This window comes from Hippopotamus amphibius, chromosome 7 (genome assembly GCF_030028045.1).
Source record: "Hippopotamus amphibius kiboko isolate mHipAmp2 chromosome 7, mHipAmp2.hap2, whole genome shotgun sequence".
Lineage (NCBI taxonomy): Eukaryota > Metazoa > Chordata > Mammalia > Artiodactyla > Hippopotamidae > Hippopotamus > Hippopotamus amphibius.
The window spans coordinates 76,492,875-76,513,135 of NC_080192.1; the positions used below are offsets into that span (position 1 = coordinate 76,492,875).

At 38.0% G+C, this 20,261-nt stretch overlaps 1 protein-coding gene across 2 annotated transcripts in view; it reads right to left on the reverse strand.

The window, feature by feature from the left end:
- Positions 1-5,648: 5,648 nt before the first annotated feature.
- Positions 5,649-20,261, reverse strand: part of MGAT4A (alpha-1,3-mannosyl-glycoprotein 4-beta-N-acetylglucosaminyltransferase A) — a 109,757-nt gene continuing 95,144 nt past the window's right edge. For both annotated transcript variants that reach the window (XM_057740802.1, XM_057740803.1), the window contains exons 11-16: positions 20,050-20,157; positions 19,399-19,592; positions 16,440-16,518; positions 14,981-15,047; positions 6,366-6,478; positions 5,649-6,236 (exon numbers count right to left, since the gene is read on the reverse strand). In XM_057740802.1, the coding sequence (XP_057596785.1) occupies positions 6,210-6,236; positions 6,366-6,478; positions 14,981-15,047; positions 16,440-16,518; positions 19,399-19,592; positions 20,050-20,157 (588 nt within the window). In that variant the 3' untranslated portion in view covers positions 5,649-6,209. The remainder of the gene's footprint in view (positions 6,237-6,365; positions 6,479-14,980; positions 15,048-16,439; positions 16,519-19,398; positions 19,593-20,049; positions 20,158-20,261) is intronic.

Consider the following 20,261-nt stretch of genomic DNA (forward strand, 5'->3'; position numbering starts at 1 on the left):
ACTGATAACCACGTCTTAACACTCAGGCTTTAAAGAAAAAGAGACTTTCCAAAACCCACATATCAAATCCACTCCTGTTGTTTAACTGAAAACAGTTCCAATAAATATTACATCACTGTTAAACAAAACTAATAATAAAACTTAGTACTCATGAAGTTTTACGTGTTTTTATTAGAAGGAGTCTTGAATGCAAAATGGCTTTTTAAACATCTTTATTTCAAATACACATGAACGATTGTGGCACAGAGAGAAACAGTGATGAAAGGCACAGTCAATGGGGCCAGATTTCAGGTTTTCAGTTATAGCAGCAAATTTGAAAATAAATAATCTGCCTTTAAAAATCCAACAGGTACCTAAAATATTACTACAGGTATTGCCCATTCAACCAATGAAGACATTATAAGGAAAATATGTACAATACATTTAAGGAGGAAAAAACATCTGGTACAACCTGGAAAAGCAGTTCCTCAAGCAGCTTCTCCCAGGGGTGCTTCCAGAAACACCCCCAATTGCAACGACAGCCATTCCAAAGTTTGTTCTCAAGGAGAAAGGCTTTAGTTTTTCATTCCGTAAATGCAACACCTGTTACATTTCATCAGCTGATTTCTAAATCTGTCTTAGAAAAGGACTGTCTACACGGAAAGGAAAAGTATCAAATCTGCTGGCAGTGCATCTTACAGTACTGTCGATATCCGCCATTTTTAAGGCTCAGAGACTATGTCTTCAAAAGGTATTTGCACCCAGTTTCAGCAAACACTGAGCATATCGAATAAATAATGGAAGTGCTAATCAAACTAAAGTACCAAGCCTTTGTTTCCAGGGCAATTTGCTAATTACTAACATCATGAAGCCACTAGGAGCAAGTGACACATTAAACAGCCTCCCTAGTGTCCAAAAGTATTGAACGTTCCCTACAACAGACAATCCTTATTTTAGAACAATTTTAGCACCATTTTTCCACACAAAGTGTTTCCCATTCAATATTCAGTTTACGTTTTTGAATGATATCTAAATTCTCAATGCACACGTAACTCTGGAGTGCCAGCTCTTTATGGTTTGTTCCCCTGGAAATGCTCTAGCTAACACCCCAAACAGGTGAAGCAAGTGTTTCAGGTAAGAAGAGAAGAGTTTATATAGGTATCGATGACACAGGTATATATATATATATATATATATATATATAAAAACAAATCCTTCGTGTTTTTTTTTTTTTCCATTAACACTGGTAGTGGTCTCTTCAGCACTGTAGGTTCACATGCATTGAAGAAATAAAGTAAGCATATTATCATGGCATATACCTGTTAAGATTAATAATTAAAAATTTACAACTATCAAACTAAATTCCACACACTATAAACACTGCTACATAACTTGGAAAAGTTTCCTTTTCTTTAAAGGAAATCAGATCTTTAAAGAGATCAGATGTTTAAGTCCCCTTATGACCTCAGATATGATTATGACTCAAATTTCCAACCTTTTGATAATCTTAGCCTCTCATTTTCTTTCAGCTCAACTTTTCTTACATCAAGGCTGTGGCAATACAGTAAAAGAAGCACAAAAAGTAATGGACAAGCCAAAATTAAAACAAACTTCACTAGCAATTAATGACTTGGAAGCAGAGAAGTATTTTGTAAAATATTCCCAAAGTACAAAAATTTGGTTAGCACATACAGGATTTGATCTGTGCTTAAACTATAAAGTAAATAAGTTTTGGTTTAAAAAAAAATTAAGTTCTTCAATACAGAGTAGATTATTTGATCTCTGCATAAAGGCATACTTTTTTTCTCAATTTAGTATCTTATTTAAAATATCACTGTTCATCATTCTTAAATAATAACTGACAGGCTCAGAGCAGCCTAAATCAACATAAAGTGACACCTATTCCAGGAAAAAGATTACTCACTGGGTCCTGCTCCTGCAGTCTCGGCTAGCAGTTCCTTTCTGAAACACTACTAAGATGCTGCAAGTTTTTGCCAACAACCTGCCAAAGAGAATTAACTGAGGTCTCCGGGAAAGAATCCCAGATGAGGCCTGGGTATATGATCTGCTAGTGCAAGACTTTATTCATGTCTTTATCAAGAAACACCCAACATACCAGAGGGAATCAAGTAGGAACACTTTTCCACTTCACCTCTTTTAAATATCATATTCATTTTCTATTGCTGCATAAAAATCATGGCAAATTTTAAAGCTTAACACAACACCCGTTTATTATCTCACAGCTCTGTAGGCCAGAAGTCCAGGCAGGTGGGACTGAGCTCTCTGCTTAGGGTCTCACAAGGCTGGAATGCAGGTATTGGCAGGGCTGGGCTCTTAGCAGCTGGAAGAGAGTCCATCTGCAAACTCCTTTAGGTTGGCAGCTGAATTCAGTTCCTGTGGCTGCAGGACTGCAGTTTCCATTTCCTCTGCTGTCAGCTGGGGCCTCTCAGCTCCTTAAGACCATCTGCATTTGTTCTCATGTGGCCGTGCCCATCTTAAACCAGCCATAGTGCCTCAAGTCCTCCTGCTTTGAATCTCTGACTTCTGACAGCCTGAGAAAACTCTGCTTTTAAAGGGCTCACCTGATTAGATTAGCTGTCACCAGATACTCTCCCTCTTGCTGTACAACAGAATCATGGATCATACAGGTTCCGCGCACACTCAAAGGGGGAGGATCTACAAAGTCATTGGGGGTCATCCATACAATTCTGGCTACTACAAATATACACTGCTATTAATTAGAACAGTCTCTCCAAACATGCTGTTTCCATATAAGCACACTTGTCTTTAAGGACAGCACTGTTGGGAGACAACTTTTTTCATTGTTATGACATTTTTAAAAAGCCTTCATAGTGTTGAAGTTTTTAAAATAACACCTTCTAATTATTTACTGATACAAACATTGATTTAAAAAGCTATATACCTTTGTTCAAAGACATCTCCAATGGTTGATTTAACCTACACACACATGTCTAGAGCCTGCATTCTAAATAATCCACATGCATTCACATTTTCCAAAGCTTGTCAATCACACAAGCTTTGGAACCTCACGTTGTTGCTCTTTTTGGACTATACAGCAGGGACAGTGAATGCAGTCAAGTATGCATGAGACTTAGAACAAAGAATTTAGAACTGAATCTCAGAATCCTGGAAACAGGTCCTCAACCTTCTCTTCTCACCCGAAATACTCACTGTCATGTGCACTATGAAATGTTCTGCATATCTGCTTTTAGCCTCATAACCAGAATTCATCATTCTGAATTCTAAAATGTTCACATTAGCACTCTTGACACAGAGCTGTCCTACAGAATCTTCTGTGATGATGGAGATGGTCTATATCTGTGCTGTTGAACCCAGTGGCCACTATAGCCATAGGGAGCTAGTGTGACCAAGGAGCTGAGTGTTTTATTTAAATGTAAGTAGCTGCCCTATGTCCAGTAGCTACCGTAGAGGACAGGCAGCTCCAGAGACATCATGCCATATACACATATAAAAATAAAAGTCCCGCCATCTGACACTTTCCCCCACTCACTCTTTGGGTAAAAGTGGTTCAATGGCCACTCAAGGTTAAGTATTTACTCTCCATTCCAGGTCCCCTAATCTTCCATCCCAATACTTTAGTCCCTAAAACAACTCTTAAAGGCAACCACTCTTGCTTGAGGCAAGCCTGGCTGCTTCTAATTGTCTAGTGGAAACTGGGGGAAAGGAGAGCACAGCTAACACCTGTGAGCACAGCTCACCCTCCGTGAGCACCTGTGCAACAGAGGACAGATAGGACGCATGACTTACAGGCTTGCCTGCAGCAGCTTGACGTTTGGCCATAGTGAGTACATATATGTGCACACACACCCCCCACAAACAGAAACGAGACAGCTGAGTGTGTGTGTGGCAAGGACAGTAGGTAAAGAGACTTAAGAAAGAGAAAGAGGAGTGTGGGCTGGAACAGTTGGTACCCTCCCCCAGATGCTGCCTGGGCACCTGCCACGTGTCAGGCACTGTTTTGGGCTTGATGAGGCACTGGTAACAAATTCATGGGGAGGAAGGAGTGCACAGGAGAGTCCCTAAAAGATGGACAAGATTTGGCTGAAAGTCTTCTCAGGAACAGGAGTGATGAGCTAAGCCTGGGAGGGGAGACTGAGCATGAAAACAGGACAAAGCTGGCTGGATAAGGCTTGGTCTCAAGACCAAGACAGCCCAACAAATGGCCAGGAGCTGCAGTTACCGTCACCTCCCTAGACTCTCACAGCTTGGCCTTTCTTCCTGAAATCAGAGTTCACTACTTGGAGAGCAGGGAAACAAGGGGATCTCCTCCAGATTTTTACCTCTTGATATTTAGATATTATAGCAGTAATTTAGTATGTGAAGCTGGTGCCAAAATTTTATAATGAAAGGTTTATGCTTTTCCAGTGATATTTCCCTGTTGGACGCCGAGTCAAGGAGATTTGAGAAGAATATAAAATGTAAATTAAAGAAAATAAAAAGTAAATTTAAAAAACCTCAATAAAAAATTTTAACTGGACTTTGACATAAAAAAAAATCATTGTTGGCATCCTGTAACTTTTTAATCAAGAAAAGTAACTAAGAATTATTCAAATATGGAGTAATGGAAATAACTGTACCCTATCAGTGGTTCCCAACAATTTTCTCTGCAAAACTCTGTACAGAAAATGAGGCTGTTTGGAAGCTATTTGTTCAGCCTTCTGGGTAACCAGGTGACACTCCTCCAGGTTAAAGGCAACCAGCTAGAACCTCCAGCTGCCCAAGGCCTCAGCCACTGGCTACTCTGAAAGCTCAGGGGATTCAAGCTCTGCACACCTATAACTGCCTGTGACCCACCTGAGGACACCAGATTGGTTGGGAATTGATGTGGATAATTATAATTTTGTAAAAGTAAAAGACTTTTGTAAAGATCACCAACTGCTAAGGCTGATAATTTTTGTTTATAGTAGTGATTTCATTTGGAATTGCGTGTTTAAGAGCAAGAAATACTCTTCAGATGTGAATTTACTTACAAGTTCATAATGCAATAGAATACATTAATTGGGAAAAACAGACAACTGTTACAATACCTTTCACCAAAAAAACCGACATTACAATTTTGCTTTTCTTTAAAATTAAACCAATTATGATTCATACAATAGCATTACCTAGAAAACATTTTGTCAGAACTCATAGAATGAGTGCAGATATAAAAGCATCAAGGAAAGAGAAAATGCATCTAATTCATGGATTACAGGCAAAGATCAAAAGAGAAAGAAGATGTTGTCATTCTACACATCAGAGGAAATGTAATGACTTCGGTCCATGATAACCTGGGTTGAAATGCATCATCCGCCCTGCACATTAAAATTTATCAGACTGATTTTTTGTGGCTACACACCATACACAGTATAGTAAGATAACCCTCAAGAAGGACATTGGTCTTTAAAATCTTGGCTTTAAGGAATGACAAATGCCTTTGAAAATATTTTGTTCAGAATCACTGTGATTACAAAAGTACTTCAGTTAGGAAATCAATCTAGAATCATTCTTAAATGGCAGTGCATTTGAAAAATGGCATTAACTTGTAATGTTTGCATTTCCAAAGAAAAATATAGAAAGAACTTAAAAAAGCAAGGTAACTGGTTTTCAAAAAAAGTATCAATTCAAAAATTTACTGCACAAAAATATGTACTTCTTAAGTGTTTCTAATAAATTAACTCCATAACATTTTATGTATATTTATATATTTATATATATATATAATCCCTGATAATCTATAAAAGAGGGTCTATAATAGTAAAATAAATGAACTTCAAAAGTACCCCCTTCATAAAATGTATTTCACATTAATTTTTCTCAAATTTAAGGGATGTAACAATATGTACAACTCTTATGTATTAGTATAATACCAAAATAGTACAAGTCATATTAACAGGCTGTCATAACTGTAAAATGTTTGAGTCAAGTTAAAACTGGAGGACAATAAAAACGGATGATTGAACCTGGTGTACCCCCCCAAAAAATTAAAAAAAAAAAAAATTGTTAAAAAAAAAACTGGAGGACAGCTTAGGTTCGAATGCATACAATTATCCAAGGGAGATTCATTTTCCAAGTGGAAATGACAATCACCTTATCTACAGTAGATTTCACAAGAGGTAGAATTCAGGTTACCAAGAAAAGGTACATGCTCAGTTGTCTTTAATCAACAAATTCACAGGGAAAAAATGTGTTGGTTTCTTAGGAGATGGTCACTTTGTGACTTTTTTAATATGAATCTGAAATACAAGATAGTGAACAGCATGAAAAGGCAATTTTCAATTTCTAAAAGGTCTAAATTATGAAATCCAAATGTTGTAAAAAATGGAGAATCTAAGCTGTTTCACTGATTTAATATATTGTCTTACCTCATTAAGAATGGCCCAAACAGCAGAATTCTGAATAACTGAAAGTCGAAAGGCTGAGATGGGGTTTAGGTTGGGATCCACCATTCCTTCTGCAATGCCATTCTCAAACTTCCCTTCAAAGTAAAAATCAACACTCATTGGGTAGACTGAAATAAGCACACAAAAATTATCACTGACTTAAAGCAGGGAAGGAAAACACCAAAATATTTCTAGTGGATGTTTTTACACAAAGCATGGGTGAATTTTTTTCCTTCTTTCTACCTTTATTGAACTTTTAAATTTTTCATGAAGTAGTGCAAGCTTAAAAACATTAGAAGCAACCTATTTATAGAGGTGGAGCTATGCATTTTCTTACTGCAAATTACAAAAAAAAAAACCAAATATATTCGTTTTTACATCAACTAACACAAGGTTTTTAGCAAAATGTGATTTACAAAAAAAATAACAAAACCTTACAAAATATACTCGGGTACCCTCTCTCAGTCTGACCACTTTGAGGATCAAGTCAATAGTAACAAACTTCAGTGCTTTAATTAGACACACATACAATGGTTGGCCTTGTACAGTTTCCAAGGTTACATCTAGAAGGAATCAAGAAGTGATACCTTCTCAAGGCAGTTCTAATATAAAACTCCACTATAAATGACAAGCTCAAAAAGCTCTTCTGTAAGGATAAGGACCAAGAAGCTCTAAAAAAGATAACAGGCTCTGTACTCAATTTTTCTTGCGGTGAGGAAACAGCAAGAAAACAAAACCAAAATGTTGTTGAAAAAGTCACAGGAAAATGGTTTTTTCTGAGCCATACTGCTCTAAGCCAGGGATTGGCAAACTTCCTAAAAACGGCAGACAGTAAATATTTTGGGCTTTGAGGGTCAAGAGGGCATTTGAGAATATCCCGCAGGTACTCATACAGAAAAAGAGGTAACTAATTTCCACAAAATTTTTATTGATTAAATTTAAAATGTAATAGGTACCTAAGTACTCTTTTTTTTTTTTTTTTTGGCTAATACAAGTGTACTAAGGAGAACATAATTCCTTTTGGGGGGATAACATTTAAATTAACTGTGATTCAAAGTTAGTTTTCCTCCCTCCTACACTGTTGGAAATGTAAATTGGTACAGCCACTGTGGAAAACAGTATGAAAGTTCCTCAGAAAACTAAAAGTAGAATTACCATATGATCCAGCCATCCCACTCCTGGGCATATACCTGGACAAAACTATAATTCAAAAAGATACATGCATTCCTATGTTCATAGCAGCACTATTTACAAAAACCAAAACTTGGAAGCAATCCTAAATGTCCATTGACAGATGAATGGATAAAGAAGATGTTGTACTACATACAATGGAATACTACTCAGCCATAAAAAAGAACAAAATGATGCCATTTGCAGCAACATGGATGCAACTGGAGATTATCACACTAAGTGAAATAAGTCAGAAAGAGAAATACAAATACCAAATGATATCAATTACATGTGGAATCTAAAATATGGCACAAATGAACCTATCTACAAAAGAGAAACAGACTCACGGACATAGAGAACAGACTTGTGGTTGCCAAGTGGGAGGGGGTGGGAGAGGGATGAACTGGAGTTTGGGGTTGGCAGATGCAAACTATTACATTTAGAATGGGTAAACAATAAGGTCCTACTGTATAGCACAGGGAACTATATCCAATCTCCTGGGATAAACCATAAGTGAAAAGGATATTAAAAAAGAATGTATATATGTGTACAACTGAGTACAGCAGTACAGCAGTTTGGCACAACATTGTAAATCAACTATACTTCAATTTTTAAAAAGTGAATACATCAATCAAAAAAAAAGTGGTCCTTATCAAAATCAATTGCAAATGCTCATCTGTTAATGTGGATCTATAATGATTTATTTTATCTTAAATGTTTCCTTTCACAGAGCCTAGATACTGACAAATACTGTTGTTAATCCACAAGCACACGGTTTTAATGGAGCATGTCCATGACTTGGAAGGTTTTTACATAAAATTCCATTAGATTCCTCTCTTTGATATTGGCCCCACCATTACATTGCAGATGAATCACTTTCAGTCAAAGGTTAGGGGGAAGCTCCTCAATTAGCTTGATACTACTTGCAGGTCAAATAACATTAGTTATTATCAAAGTGACAAATGCAATATAAGTTTTGCACATAAGCACTGTTTTGTCTTGTACTTTCAGGTTGAATTCATTAAGAAACATTATCAAGTATGAAGGAAAAACTAATTTTCAAAGAGATAATAGTGGTTGAGGGCAGTTCTCACTTGGAAAATTTTCAATCTTATTTCAGAGCTAAAACAAAACAAAAACACAATAAAATTTTATCACTGCTAAGCCCCAGAACTGCTGTGTTGTAGGGAAAGTCAGGATATTTGGTTCTTACTTCTGACAAAAATTCATGGAACTGATGTTGATGAAATCAATGAGAGTGAATGAAGTTCACTGGTGACACTACTGGTTCAATAAATTAATGATACACGACAGATTCAAATACTCTCTGTAAAGCACCAGCTGATGAATAACAAAATAACTATAGGCTTTAAACACCTTACATTTTTGCAAGCTTTGTAAATCTGTCCACCTAAGCCTTCTTCCCCTCCACACATATTTTCACCACCATTCACTGTAACACATCCTAGCAGATTCCACTGCAGGTTGTATGAATTTTGTGTTTTCTCAACTTGTTTGAAAACATTCTTGCCTGCACTTGCTCTCTACAGACTATTCACAGAGGCCAATTCTTCAGTCACTTCAAACCTGGCACTGACTCCAAATAACAACTGGGCAGTCTCAGTAATATCTGTCAATTCATCAAGAGCCAAGGAAAACTACTCAAATAATTTGCTTTGCTTTTTGACAACTGATATTGTTCCCAAAGTCCCCAACTCCTCAAGCAATAGTTATAGCTGAAAGCCCAGTGCTCTGAAATAGTTCATTTTCTGGGCACACATCTGCTGTACACATGACTTAATTAACTCATCACTGGCAAATGGTTTTCTTGCTTGGCTAACACATGAGCCACGTTGAAACTCACTTTGGTTACAGCATCATATGAATCTTTCATTTTTGCGAAGAAATTCTCAGTGATGAGATATCATATTTTAAATTTTCCAATTTTTCTGACCATTGCTTTCCTGTGAGTTAGGGACACTGTTGTGAGTGCTTAATAGTGGTAACATACACTTTAGCTAGGCTCTTGTGTCACTGCATAATAACCACATAACTTGCCATCTAATTTTGTAAAACAACCCATATTCCACTGTGTTAAAAAGCACAACATTCAAAGTCCACTTTTCTTGTTTTGACATGAAGGGTAGGCATTGGTAATTTTTTAAAAATTATCACAGTAGAGTGATGTGTTTAAACACTGTCAAATTATAATGCATCACCACTATTTGTAGTGCACTGAGCAGCAATTCAAAGCACTGAGAGCACCACCACCTCCATCTCTTTTGCAACTGCTCACCTCTCTCTGCTGCTATAGCATAAAAGCACACAGTCATCACAAACAAATGAGCATGGTTGTGTTCTATTCATGGACACTGAATTTTGAATATTTTCCAGTTTTTACATATCACAATATATTACTATTCTTTTTAATTTTTTTGACCATTTAAAAATGAAAATTCGCAATGAAAAAAATTTCTACATTGTTCACTCACAGGCCATTTGAAAACAAGCAGTGGGCCAGGTTTGGCCCAAGGGCTGTCATTAGCTAACTGTTAAATTATGTGTCAATTCTAGAGTCTTAAAATGCACTCATTAGGCTCGTAGTAAGATACACTCAAATTGAAAACCATACTGGAGAAGGTTTACATTCATCTGTACAGGAAATACTCAATGTATGAACTTCCAAACTAATGTTTTTATTAAAAAATTATTAATACTTATTTCATAAAAGTATGTCCATATTTGGCACTGGACTGGGGTAGGGAGTGTATGCTACAAAAAAAGTAACATTTAATATTGAGTTAGGGAGGCTAAAAAATACTGTGGAACTTGAAACATTTTAACTTACAATGCATCTGAATCTGTCACCTGATGAGCTCATTTAATTAGAAAAATAATTAGCAAATTATATAACTGGCCTCATTAAAACACTCTCATCCAGCAATTTTATGCTGCAGATATACTCTCACATGTACAAAAAGCATATACACATTGCAGCAAAAACTGCAAACAATCTAAGTGCCCATGATTGGGAGACTAATTAATTTATGATATGTTAATACAAAGGAATACTAGGCAGCCCATTAAACGAATGAAGAATGAAAAGAATAAAGTTGTAGATAAGGCAGTTGTGATTTACTTCCATTCCTAAGTATACATTATAGAGATAAACTCTCACACATGTAGTACATAGGTGTTCAGACCAGCAAAAAGATGGAAACAAACTTTATAACCAAGCAGAAGAACAGACAGTTACATACTCACCCATGGAGATCTACACAGCAGTGAAAATGAGTGAACCATGGATACACGCATCCACATGGTTGAATCTCACAATGGTGAGAGAAAAAAGCACACTGTAGACTACAGAATGACACTGCTCATATCAAATTTTAAAACAAGCAAAATAAGACTATGCATTATTCAGGGATATATTACACATATGTAATAAAAGCATATATGGAAATGGAAACCACAAAACATAGGATAGTAGCTACTGTTGGGTAGAAGAGGAAAAGAATATAATTAGGAAAGAGCAACTGAATTGGCAAATCTTAAGCTGGGTACACTGATATTCATTACATTATTAGCTGTATCTTTTTGTGCATCTGAAACACAATTTTTAAAAAATGTTCATCTTTCATATGTATGTATATATTTTGTTCAGTGAAAAAACAAGATGTAAAACAAGGCTGTAGAGTATGTTACTATTTGTGTGTGACTGTGTGTTTTTAAAGAATATACTCGGGCTTCCCTGGTGGCACAGTGGTTAAGAATCCACCTGCCAACGCAGGGGACACGGGTTTGAGCCCTGGTCTGGGAAGATCCCACATGCTGTGAAGCAACTAAGCCCATGCATCACAACTACTGAGCCTGTGCTCTAGAGCCCGTGAGCCACAACTATTGAGCCCACATGCCACAACTACTGAAGCCCGTGTACCTAGAGCCTGTGCTCTGCAACAAGAGAAGCCACCACAAGGAGAAACCCACGCACCGCAGTGAAGAGTAGCCCCACCTCACCACAACTAGAGAAAGTCTGTGCGCAGCAACAAAGACCCAACACAGCCAATAAATAAATATTTTTTTAAAAAATAAATAAAAAAAAGAATATACTCATATATCTGTATTTATGAATAGATACTTCTGAAAAAATACAAATTATTATAGCAACTGCCTCTGGGAAGTGCTGGGTAGGAGGGGAAAGAACAGTGAAGGAGACAAGTTTACCCTTTGGAATTTGTATTTGGTACCGTGTACATGTATTATTTTTCCAAATAATAAATTTAACTTTTGTCCCTGACCTAGTGGTCTGGTAGCTAAGTATTAAAAGATAAAAAAGAAGGGGAAAATGAAGGAGGAAATTACTAAAGAGTGACTAGAATCCCCAAATCCTGGCATCGGGAGGGACTTTCAAGGTCATGCCCTCCGTGGACCTTCTTCTGCTACCCTGACAGTGGTGCATTCCTTCTTCCAGTGTTTGTGAAAGGCTCTCCTGCCATCTGATAACTTTTACCTGCTAATAAATCTGGTATTTCTTTCACAGGACTGTCCTTAGTTACCATGCCACACCCATCTAGACTACCCCACCTTCACCTACCAGGTCTTCACGAATTGCCCGCTGGTTGTCTACTGTTTCCGACAAAGCCTTTGGATGTAATTCACTGCACAATCTGATTCAATTGAATCCAGGCCCCTCTGCAGGGCCAGTCTTTGTGGCTTGTCCCACCCAAGAGGGCTTTTTTCTTCTTTTGGCCCTGCTGCACAGCACCTAGGATCTTAGTTCCCTGACTAGGGATTGAACCGGCGCCCCCTACAGGGGAAGCACGGAATCTTAACCACTGGACCACCAGGGAAGTCCCCAAGAGGGCTCTTATTAGCTATCTCTTTCTCTGGTTCTCTCTGTCAAACTTCTGGATGGCTACAGTTTGCCTTGAATGTAGCTACCAGTCTCCTCCTGTTTACCATCAAAATCTCCACCATATTCCACAGCCCCCATGGGGGTTGTTCATATAAATATCTCTACTTCCTATTCTACTTTCATAACCAGAACTCCCCAAGTTCTGTTTCAAGTCCGTCAGTCCCTTTAGGGTGAGCTACAGAGCTCTCTGTTCTGATGGCCTGCCTCTCCCCTGGAGAAAATCTCTGCACCACTGCTCAGGACCCCTGACAGGGGCAGCAGCCCACCTCCCTGCTAAAGTGATGCCCCTGCTTTACCAGCAGAGCACTGGGTTGTAGCAGTAGCCCTCCGTGTCCTGGCTGACCTCTCCCAGTGTGCAGGGACCAGTGGGCTGGGGGAGGCAATCAGGGCCAAGAATTCTCACCCTGCCAGGCCTGCAGTGAAGCTTTGCCCCATGAATGGAGGTCAGGTGGAGGAAGGGAGCCTCCGATTTCTCAGCTGTTCATGTCTGGAATAACGCTTCTGCAATAGGGAGCTGGGAAGGATGATAGATGCTGGCAGCCTGCCCTTCCCGGTGAGACACTGCAGCCCTGGAGCGGGAGCTGGCGGGAGAGGGAGTCGGCATTCTTGGCTGGGCCTGCAGAGCAGAGCTTCCGTGCCACTGAGCTTGGCCAGCGTGAGTAATGAGTGGGTCAGGGCTCCACTGCCACAGACTCTCAGTGCTCTTACTGAGAGTCAGACTTTATGAGTACATGTTTCTCCAATTTTCTATACTTTTTTAAAAATACCTTTCACTACTTATGGTTGTCTCACTGGGAGAAGGTCTGCAAAGCCCCTCACAGGCCATTCTGCTAAAGCATACTTCTTAAGGGAGCAGAATTTTTTATATTAACTTGAAAAAAATCAGTGGCTTTTGTTTCTGATGTGCACTTTTGTTACACAAGGTCCTAGGTCTGGTCACCCATCAGTTCTCTTCTGGTTCCAAATATGTATGAGTTGATGTTTTTAGAGGCCATTATCTTCAGATCACTGCAGAGACACTTAATCATATAAATGTCTCTATTTCCTATTCTACTTTCATAACCTAGAACACAACTTTCTCAAAAATCTAATAACTGACAGGTAATGGGGTTAATAAATGTCTCGTATAAGCAGCTAATTTTATAAACATTTCTCGAGTGGGCTAAGATATAACCCAAATATGAAAATAATTAAACTCATCTATCCACTAAAACTACATAGAAATTAGTCAGGGTTATTGTACAAGCCTTGTAGCAAAAACTGAATGACATGTACCAAACGTAAAACTGCTCGAGAATTAGAAGAATGCATCTGCCCTGAATACCTACAATATTAATTGCCCAACAGTTTCTTCTGCGCACCACTAGGAAAAGCATTACTTTGTTTTAAGTAAAAGAAAATACATAATCATTCACTGAGTTGATGTCTATCAAAGGACAGGTCCTACGTTAACCCCGGGAGATGCTTGAGCAACAAGCCCCACCCCCCAGCCCCACTCTGAGCACTATGAAACGTAATTATACAGAAAAGGTGCACACAATGTGGTAAGAAGAGCAGAGGAGAAGGCAACCAAACTGGTTAATAAAGGGTGAGAAAGCATTCATCAGGAGGAGAAATATCAATCCATCATTGCAGGCAGGAAAAATGGCCAGAGACACGGCTGGGAGCACAGGGCACTGGAGCAACATGTCTTAGGACTGGAGAGATAAAGCATAAGAGGAAGGGGCTTCCCTGGTGGTCCAGTGGTTAAGACTCTGTGCTCCCACTGCAGGGGACACGTGTTCGAACCCTGGTCAGGGAACTAAGATCCCACATGCTGCATGGAGTGGGCAAAAAAAAAAAAAAAAAAAAAGCGTAAGAGGAAAGTTGACAAGAAACAAAACTGGGTGGGAGCTAAGGAATCTGAACACGGAGGGTCATAAAGGTTTTCAGCCAGGTTAATGTAGCATCTAGGTTTTGGGAAGGTAGCCGCAGCGGCTCTGTGGACTGGCTCGGAAACAGAGGCAGAGGGCCTTCAGCACTGCTGCACTATGGTCAATGCACCACAAACCATGGTGACCACCAATGACGAAATGTCCACATTACAGACGCTCAGGGTAGACGGCTATGTGGCCTCCTGGTAGCTTGCCAGTGGGCATCTCGGTACAGATCTACAGCTCAGGAGGGAGGCGGGGCTGAAGGTGCCGCAGACTCTGGTATGTGGATGTTGCTGAGACCATGAGAGTAGCCAGCTAAGGTCACCCAGTACGAGACTGCAGAAGGCATACGAAGGCAGATTATCTACCAGTGACAACAATGAAACAGCAGATGGACAGAGAAAGAGGAACCAGGAGACCCTAGCTGGGTCAAGATAATAATAGAAGTATGCACTAGAACACGAGAACAAATAAAAGAGTGCGCTGGTGTTAATAATCTTGAAGTTGCTTAACATCTGAAAAGAATTTAAAATTACTTTAGGACTAAGTCCAGAAAAGTAAAGGACATTTTACTAGTTTAAAGCAGGTATTACCTATTCTGAAATAACCATCTTCTAATCGTTTGTCTTTGGTTTCTTTGCTGATTTCCAAACCTTCACTCTAAAACAGAACAAAAACATCTTATAAATAACAACTTCTATTTAAAACAAATCTAAATTATTAATATATCTGAATAAATATAAAAGTAGCATCTGTGGCACAGCTACCTCTGAAAAGAGAAAATTCCATGTAAGTCTTGAACCTTAAAAGGCTTATCAATCAATCAATGTGTTTTTTTTTTCATCTGAATCTGTATATATATGCTGTTGGCTAGAAATTTTAAATTTTAATTAATTTCCAATTTAAATCAATTAATAGAATGCTGTTTTCTATTAAAATATACAAAAGTAAAGAACTGTGTGTTAACTTGAAAAAATTAAACATTCCTTAGAGACCAATAAATTAATTTTCTGTATTATTCAACAGGCATTAAAACTATGTGGTGTTGGTTAGAATGGGCATCATCAGAAAATCTACAAACAGTAAATGCTGGAGAGGGTGTGGAGAAAAGGGAATGCTCTTGCACTGTTGGTGGGAATGGAAGTTGGTACAGCCACTATGGAGAACAGTATGGAGGTTTCTTGAAAAACCAAAAATAGAGTTACCATATGACCCAGCAATCCCACTGCTGGCATATACCCAGAGAACACCATAATTCAAAAAGACACATGCACTCCAATGTTCACTGCAGCACTATTTACAATAGCCAGGACATGGAAGCAATCTAAATGTCCATCAACAGAGGAATGGATAAAGAAGATGTGGTACATATATACAATGGAATATTACTCAGCTGTAAAAAGGAACAAAATTGGGACATTTGTAGAGACACGGATGGACCGAGAGACTGTTATACAGAGTGAAGTGAGTCAGAAAGAGAAAAACAAATATTGTATACTAACACATATATGTGGACTATAGAAAAATGGTACAAATCAACCGGTTTGCAAGGCAGAAATGTAGACACAGGTGTAGAGAACAAACATACAGACACCAAGCGGGGAAAGTGGGGAGGGGGGTGAATTGGGAGATTGGGATTGCCATATATACACTACTAATAAGAAAAAAAATACCAAATTGTACACTTTAAATATATGCAGTTTATTGTATGTCAATTGTATCTCAATAAAAGTTCTTAAAAAAAAAAAAACTACATGGTGTTTTGGGACTCAGAATACAAACAGCAAGTGAACATTAAAGTAAAATAATGATTCATTTATTTTCCCAGTATAAAGGTCCAAGTTATTTCCCAACAGGAAACAAAATAAAGGCTCTGTGAATAAGGCAAATGGGACAATATACCAGGTGTCCCACGTTTCCAAAAGAAGTTGGTATTACTCACCACTAAGGTCCTGCCATTATGAGAATTTTCTTTCATAAACAAGAAGAGCCTCAAACCAGGTCTATTAATATTAGTTCTTAAGGAAAATTAAGGGGAAAAAACAGTCATACCTTCAAAGGCAAGACTTCTACAGTCGTGTTCAGCAGAATATCCCCTGGGTGTTCCTGGTTGCCACTATGAAACAAATAACTGAAAAGACAAACAAAAAAATTAAAATATAGTCAGACTATCCTTGACAAAGATTCAGAAAGATGGCCTTACCTCAGAATAGAGTCTGTAGTGACTGCACACTATATGTTCTGAATAGTTGCAGGGAAATTAAAACCCAAGGCAGGTGTGTTAACTCCTCTTTCAGAGGGGCATGTTGCTGCTAACATAATAATGTACTTAACAGACACAAAAAAAAATGACAGTTTTTTGTTGCTATTTACGCTGCTTGAGACTTGCAAACCTCTTGACAGGAATGCCACAATTGTAGCAGCTAAAGAATACTACAGTATCTTATATCAGAGAAAAGTTTCACTAGGACAGCAAGGAGTCCTGCTGGTTTTAGCCAATACAAATAATTTGAATATGAGTAGACTGAGAGTGAATTAACCAATTCCAAATATCTGAATTAATTCCATGTCAGTATTAACAAATATTTGAATAAGTACTGATTACATGATATACTGTGATGAATCTCAAATACTCTCTGGGTCTGAGTATAAAGTTCTAATGTTTTGATATTCTGCAAACAAGTGTGTACGTGCAAAGTGTGTGGGGGAGGGTGAAAACTGGACAGGGTACAAAGTATATCTAAATCTAAACCTAAAACTTGAGTTTGGTGAAGCTCAGTGGCTAAAAGTTTATGCTTAGGCATCGGGGGAGACCTGCATCCAGATCCTGGGTCTCTCGTTCCCTAGAATTTTCACCTTTAGCAAGTCTCATTAAGCTTCCTGAGCTGGCATTTCCTCTGTACATGTGGATACTCCCACCCACCTCATATGACTGTACCAGAAAGTTTATGAGAATTGACTAAAAACACCCTGCATATTAAAAACACTTAGCAAGTCATCGTTACAGTATAGCTATGATATAGTATGGTATTTGTGGGCAAAACTCGCCTGTGATGAGGACTTGACTTTCAAATGTTACAGAGGCCAGAGGACCCTAATAGAAGCTTCTTCAACACTACACCAAAAATTACTCTGAGCATTTTCAGATGAGATACACTTTTTTTACAAGGCATCTTTGACTTGGAATGCCATATAGCCAGGGACCATTCAACAGCTCAGCTATAGATGCAAAATTAAGGGACGGGAAAGCCAATTTTAAGAGCCTGCAGATATACTTTCAAGTTTAGACAGACTGATTCAGAGGTGTTTAGTATGTAATTATTTATATAGTGAAATACTCAATACCACCTGAAAAGTTTAACATTAGAAGAAGTACACGATGGCAGAGACATGCAGTGAGATATTGTGCAGCTATTAAAATGCTTGTGAATCACTTACAACAGAGTATACTGGATAATATAAGATACAAAATTACATGTAGACTACAATCTCAAAGTAGAAAGTGCACAGAGTTACCAAGAAAAAAGTGTGCCAATATGGTCATAATGGTATCCTTGGGGGTTATGATTTTTTCCCTCATTCTTCACACCTTAAAATGTTTATATAATGAACACGTTATACAGAGAATATTTTTCCTAACACTTCATTTCTGTATTAATAAATACAACTTCTGCCTTTTCTCCCTCTCAGCTAATAAGTTATGGTGCAAATCAAATGATCCCTTTTATCAGTCCTAGGAGGGGTGGGTCTGTGCACAGACTTCAAGAAAATTCACATATACTGTTATTTTAGAAGAACTGTTTCACTAGAAAAGTGCCCTCACTAGGGGCATTGTAAATATCACTTTACAGAGGTTTATTGTAAATGTATCTGTTGTTACTAAGTTTGATCTCCAATGTAGGAGCTCTTCAGCAGATTCTTTGATGGAATTATTTTTATTTGCTAAAAATAAACCCATAAATGTGGTTTGAGGCTATTCTTGTTGAGGTGAAAGAAGACTGTTACTTCTAATTCTATGATGACTCTTTAAGTGTGTGATGAACAATACCTCACTGGGCAGACTATACAGTATAAAAATGAACATCAATGTTAGTACATGTGCTGTGGAAGTGAGCACTAAAAATGAACATTTAATAACAACAAAATGAATATTATATACTCATGTAAATGCAAAATACTACTCAAAGGTTTTATGATATGTCTTGCTAGTGATCTTCCATTTTTTATAATATTTTTACAGTTAAATTCCTCTTCATAATCAGTTTAGAGTAACAAAAGAAAATTAACAGCATTACATTTAGCTATGCATTGTTTTTGACCACCTTACCCAGAATTATTCCAAATGATTTTTGGCAGATTCTAAAAACCAAGTGGCCTTCAAAGGAGAACACACATGATCACATGTCACAGGCTAGGGAACTACATTCTATTCTGGGGATTACATGGAAGTAATCCCCACAGACAGTCTAGGGAACACACCCCAAACTGAGGAAAGACTGAAGAAATTGTGACTCTTCAGTAAAAAATGGGGAAAGTCCCAAATTTTGTAAAGTGTACATAAATGCTGAAAAATATAAAAGTGCTGTAAACTTCTCCACTTGCAAAAACACTGACTAGGAATAGTCATAGTCTGTCAAATTTATCATTTCAACCAAATTGCTGGGCCATCCACTAGCCTACAGTCAAATCTTAAGGAATATTCTAGGATAAGGACATGAAAACTAATCAGAGATTCTGAGGGAGAGTTCTACACAAAATTATTAAAAATCTATACTAAATATACATGCAGAAATACCAACAGAATTTATCAAACATGCTAAATGCTGGTATTATATCTGAAAGCAACACACCCATATTATTACTGAGTTATAGAAAATGTATTTTATAATCCAACATTTAGGACTCACTGACCTCTCACATGTGTTATATACACTAAAAAATTCTGTCATAGACCACATTATGAGTAAGAGATCTGAATTGTAAGACCAAATATATTTCAATAATGACCAACCTTTCCACACTGACTGGCTTGTCAAATTTAAACAGGATGTAGTCTCCAGCTACTGGGGTTATAGCCCAGAAGAAATCCTCCCCCATGTAAGTTTTCTCCAGTGTATGTCCTTGGTAAACCTTCAAAGACGTCGATACCTCTGCAGGGGGGTTTACATGGATTTTAAGAAGTAATGGTTTCATGTAATCTTTATCCTAGGAGGAAAGACACATGAGCAACATATGGTTCATTTATACTTAAGAAGAACAAGGATTATACAGTAAATAACAAATCGTCTGGGGCTTCCCTGGTGGCACAGTGGTTAATAATCCACCTGCCAATGCAGGGGACACTGGTTCGAGCCCTGGTCCAGGAAGATTCCACGTGCTGTGGAGCAACTAACCCCACGAGCCACAACTATTGAGTCCATGCACCACAACCACTGAAGCCCATGTGCCTAGAGCCTGTGCTCCGCAACTAGAGAAGTCAACACAATGAGAAGCCCACACAATGCAATGCAGAGTAGCCCCTGCTCTCCGCAACAACAGAAAGCCAGCGCACAGTAATGAAGACCCAATGCGGCCAATAAATAAAAAATAAAATAAATAAATTAAAAAACAAAACAAAACAAAAAAAGTCTGTGCATGAGAAAAATAAAATTAAATCACCAACCGTGAGTTTCTGAATTTTTCCTGTTAATGAAGAATGTAGACCCACATGTTGGAAAAGGGAAGGTCTGAAGCGAATCCGCAGATTGGCTTTCTGCCGATCACAGTGTTTCTAAATATCAAAAAGGAAGATTAGTGTTACATTATAAAGTGAAATCTTGTCCTCCTTTGAAAGATGAGAAGTCCTTTAGAAGAGTACATATGGAAAAGAAAATC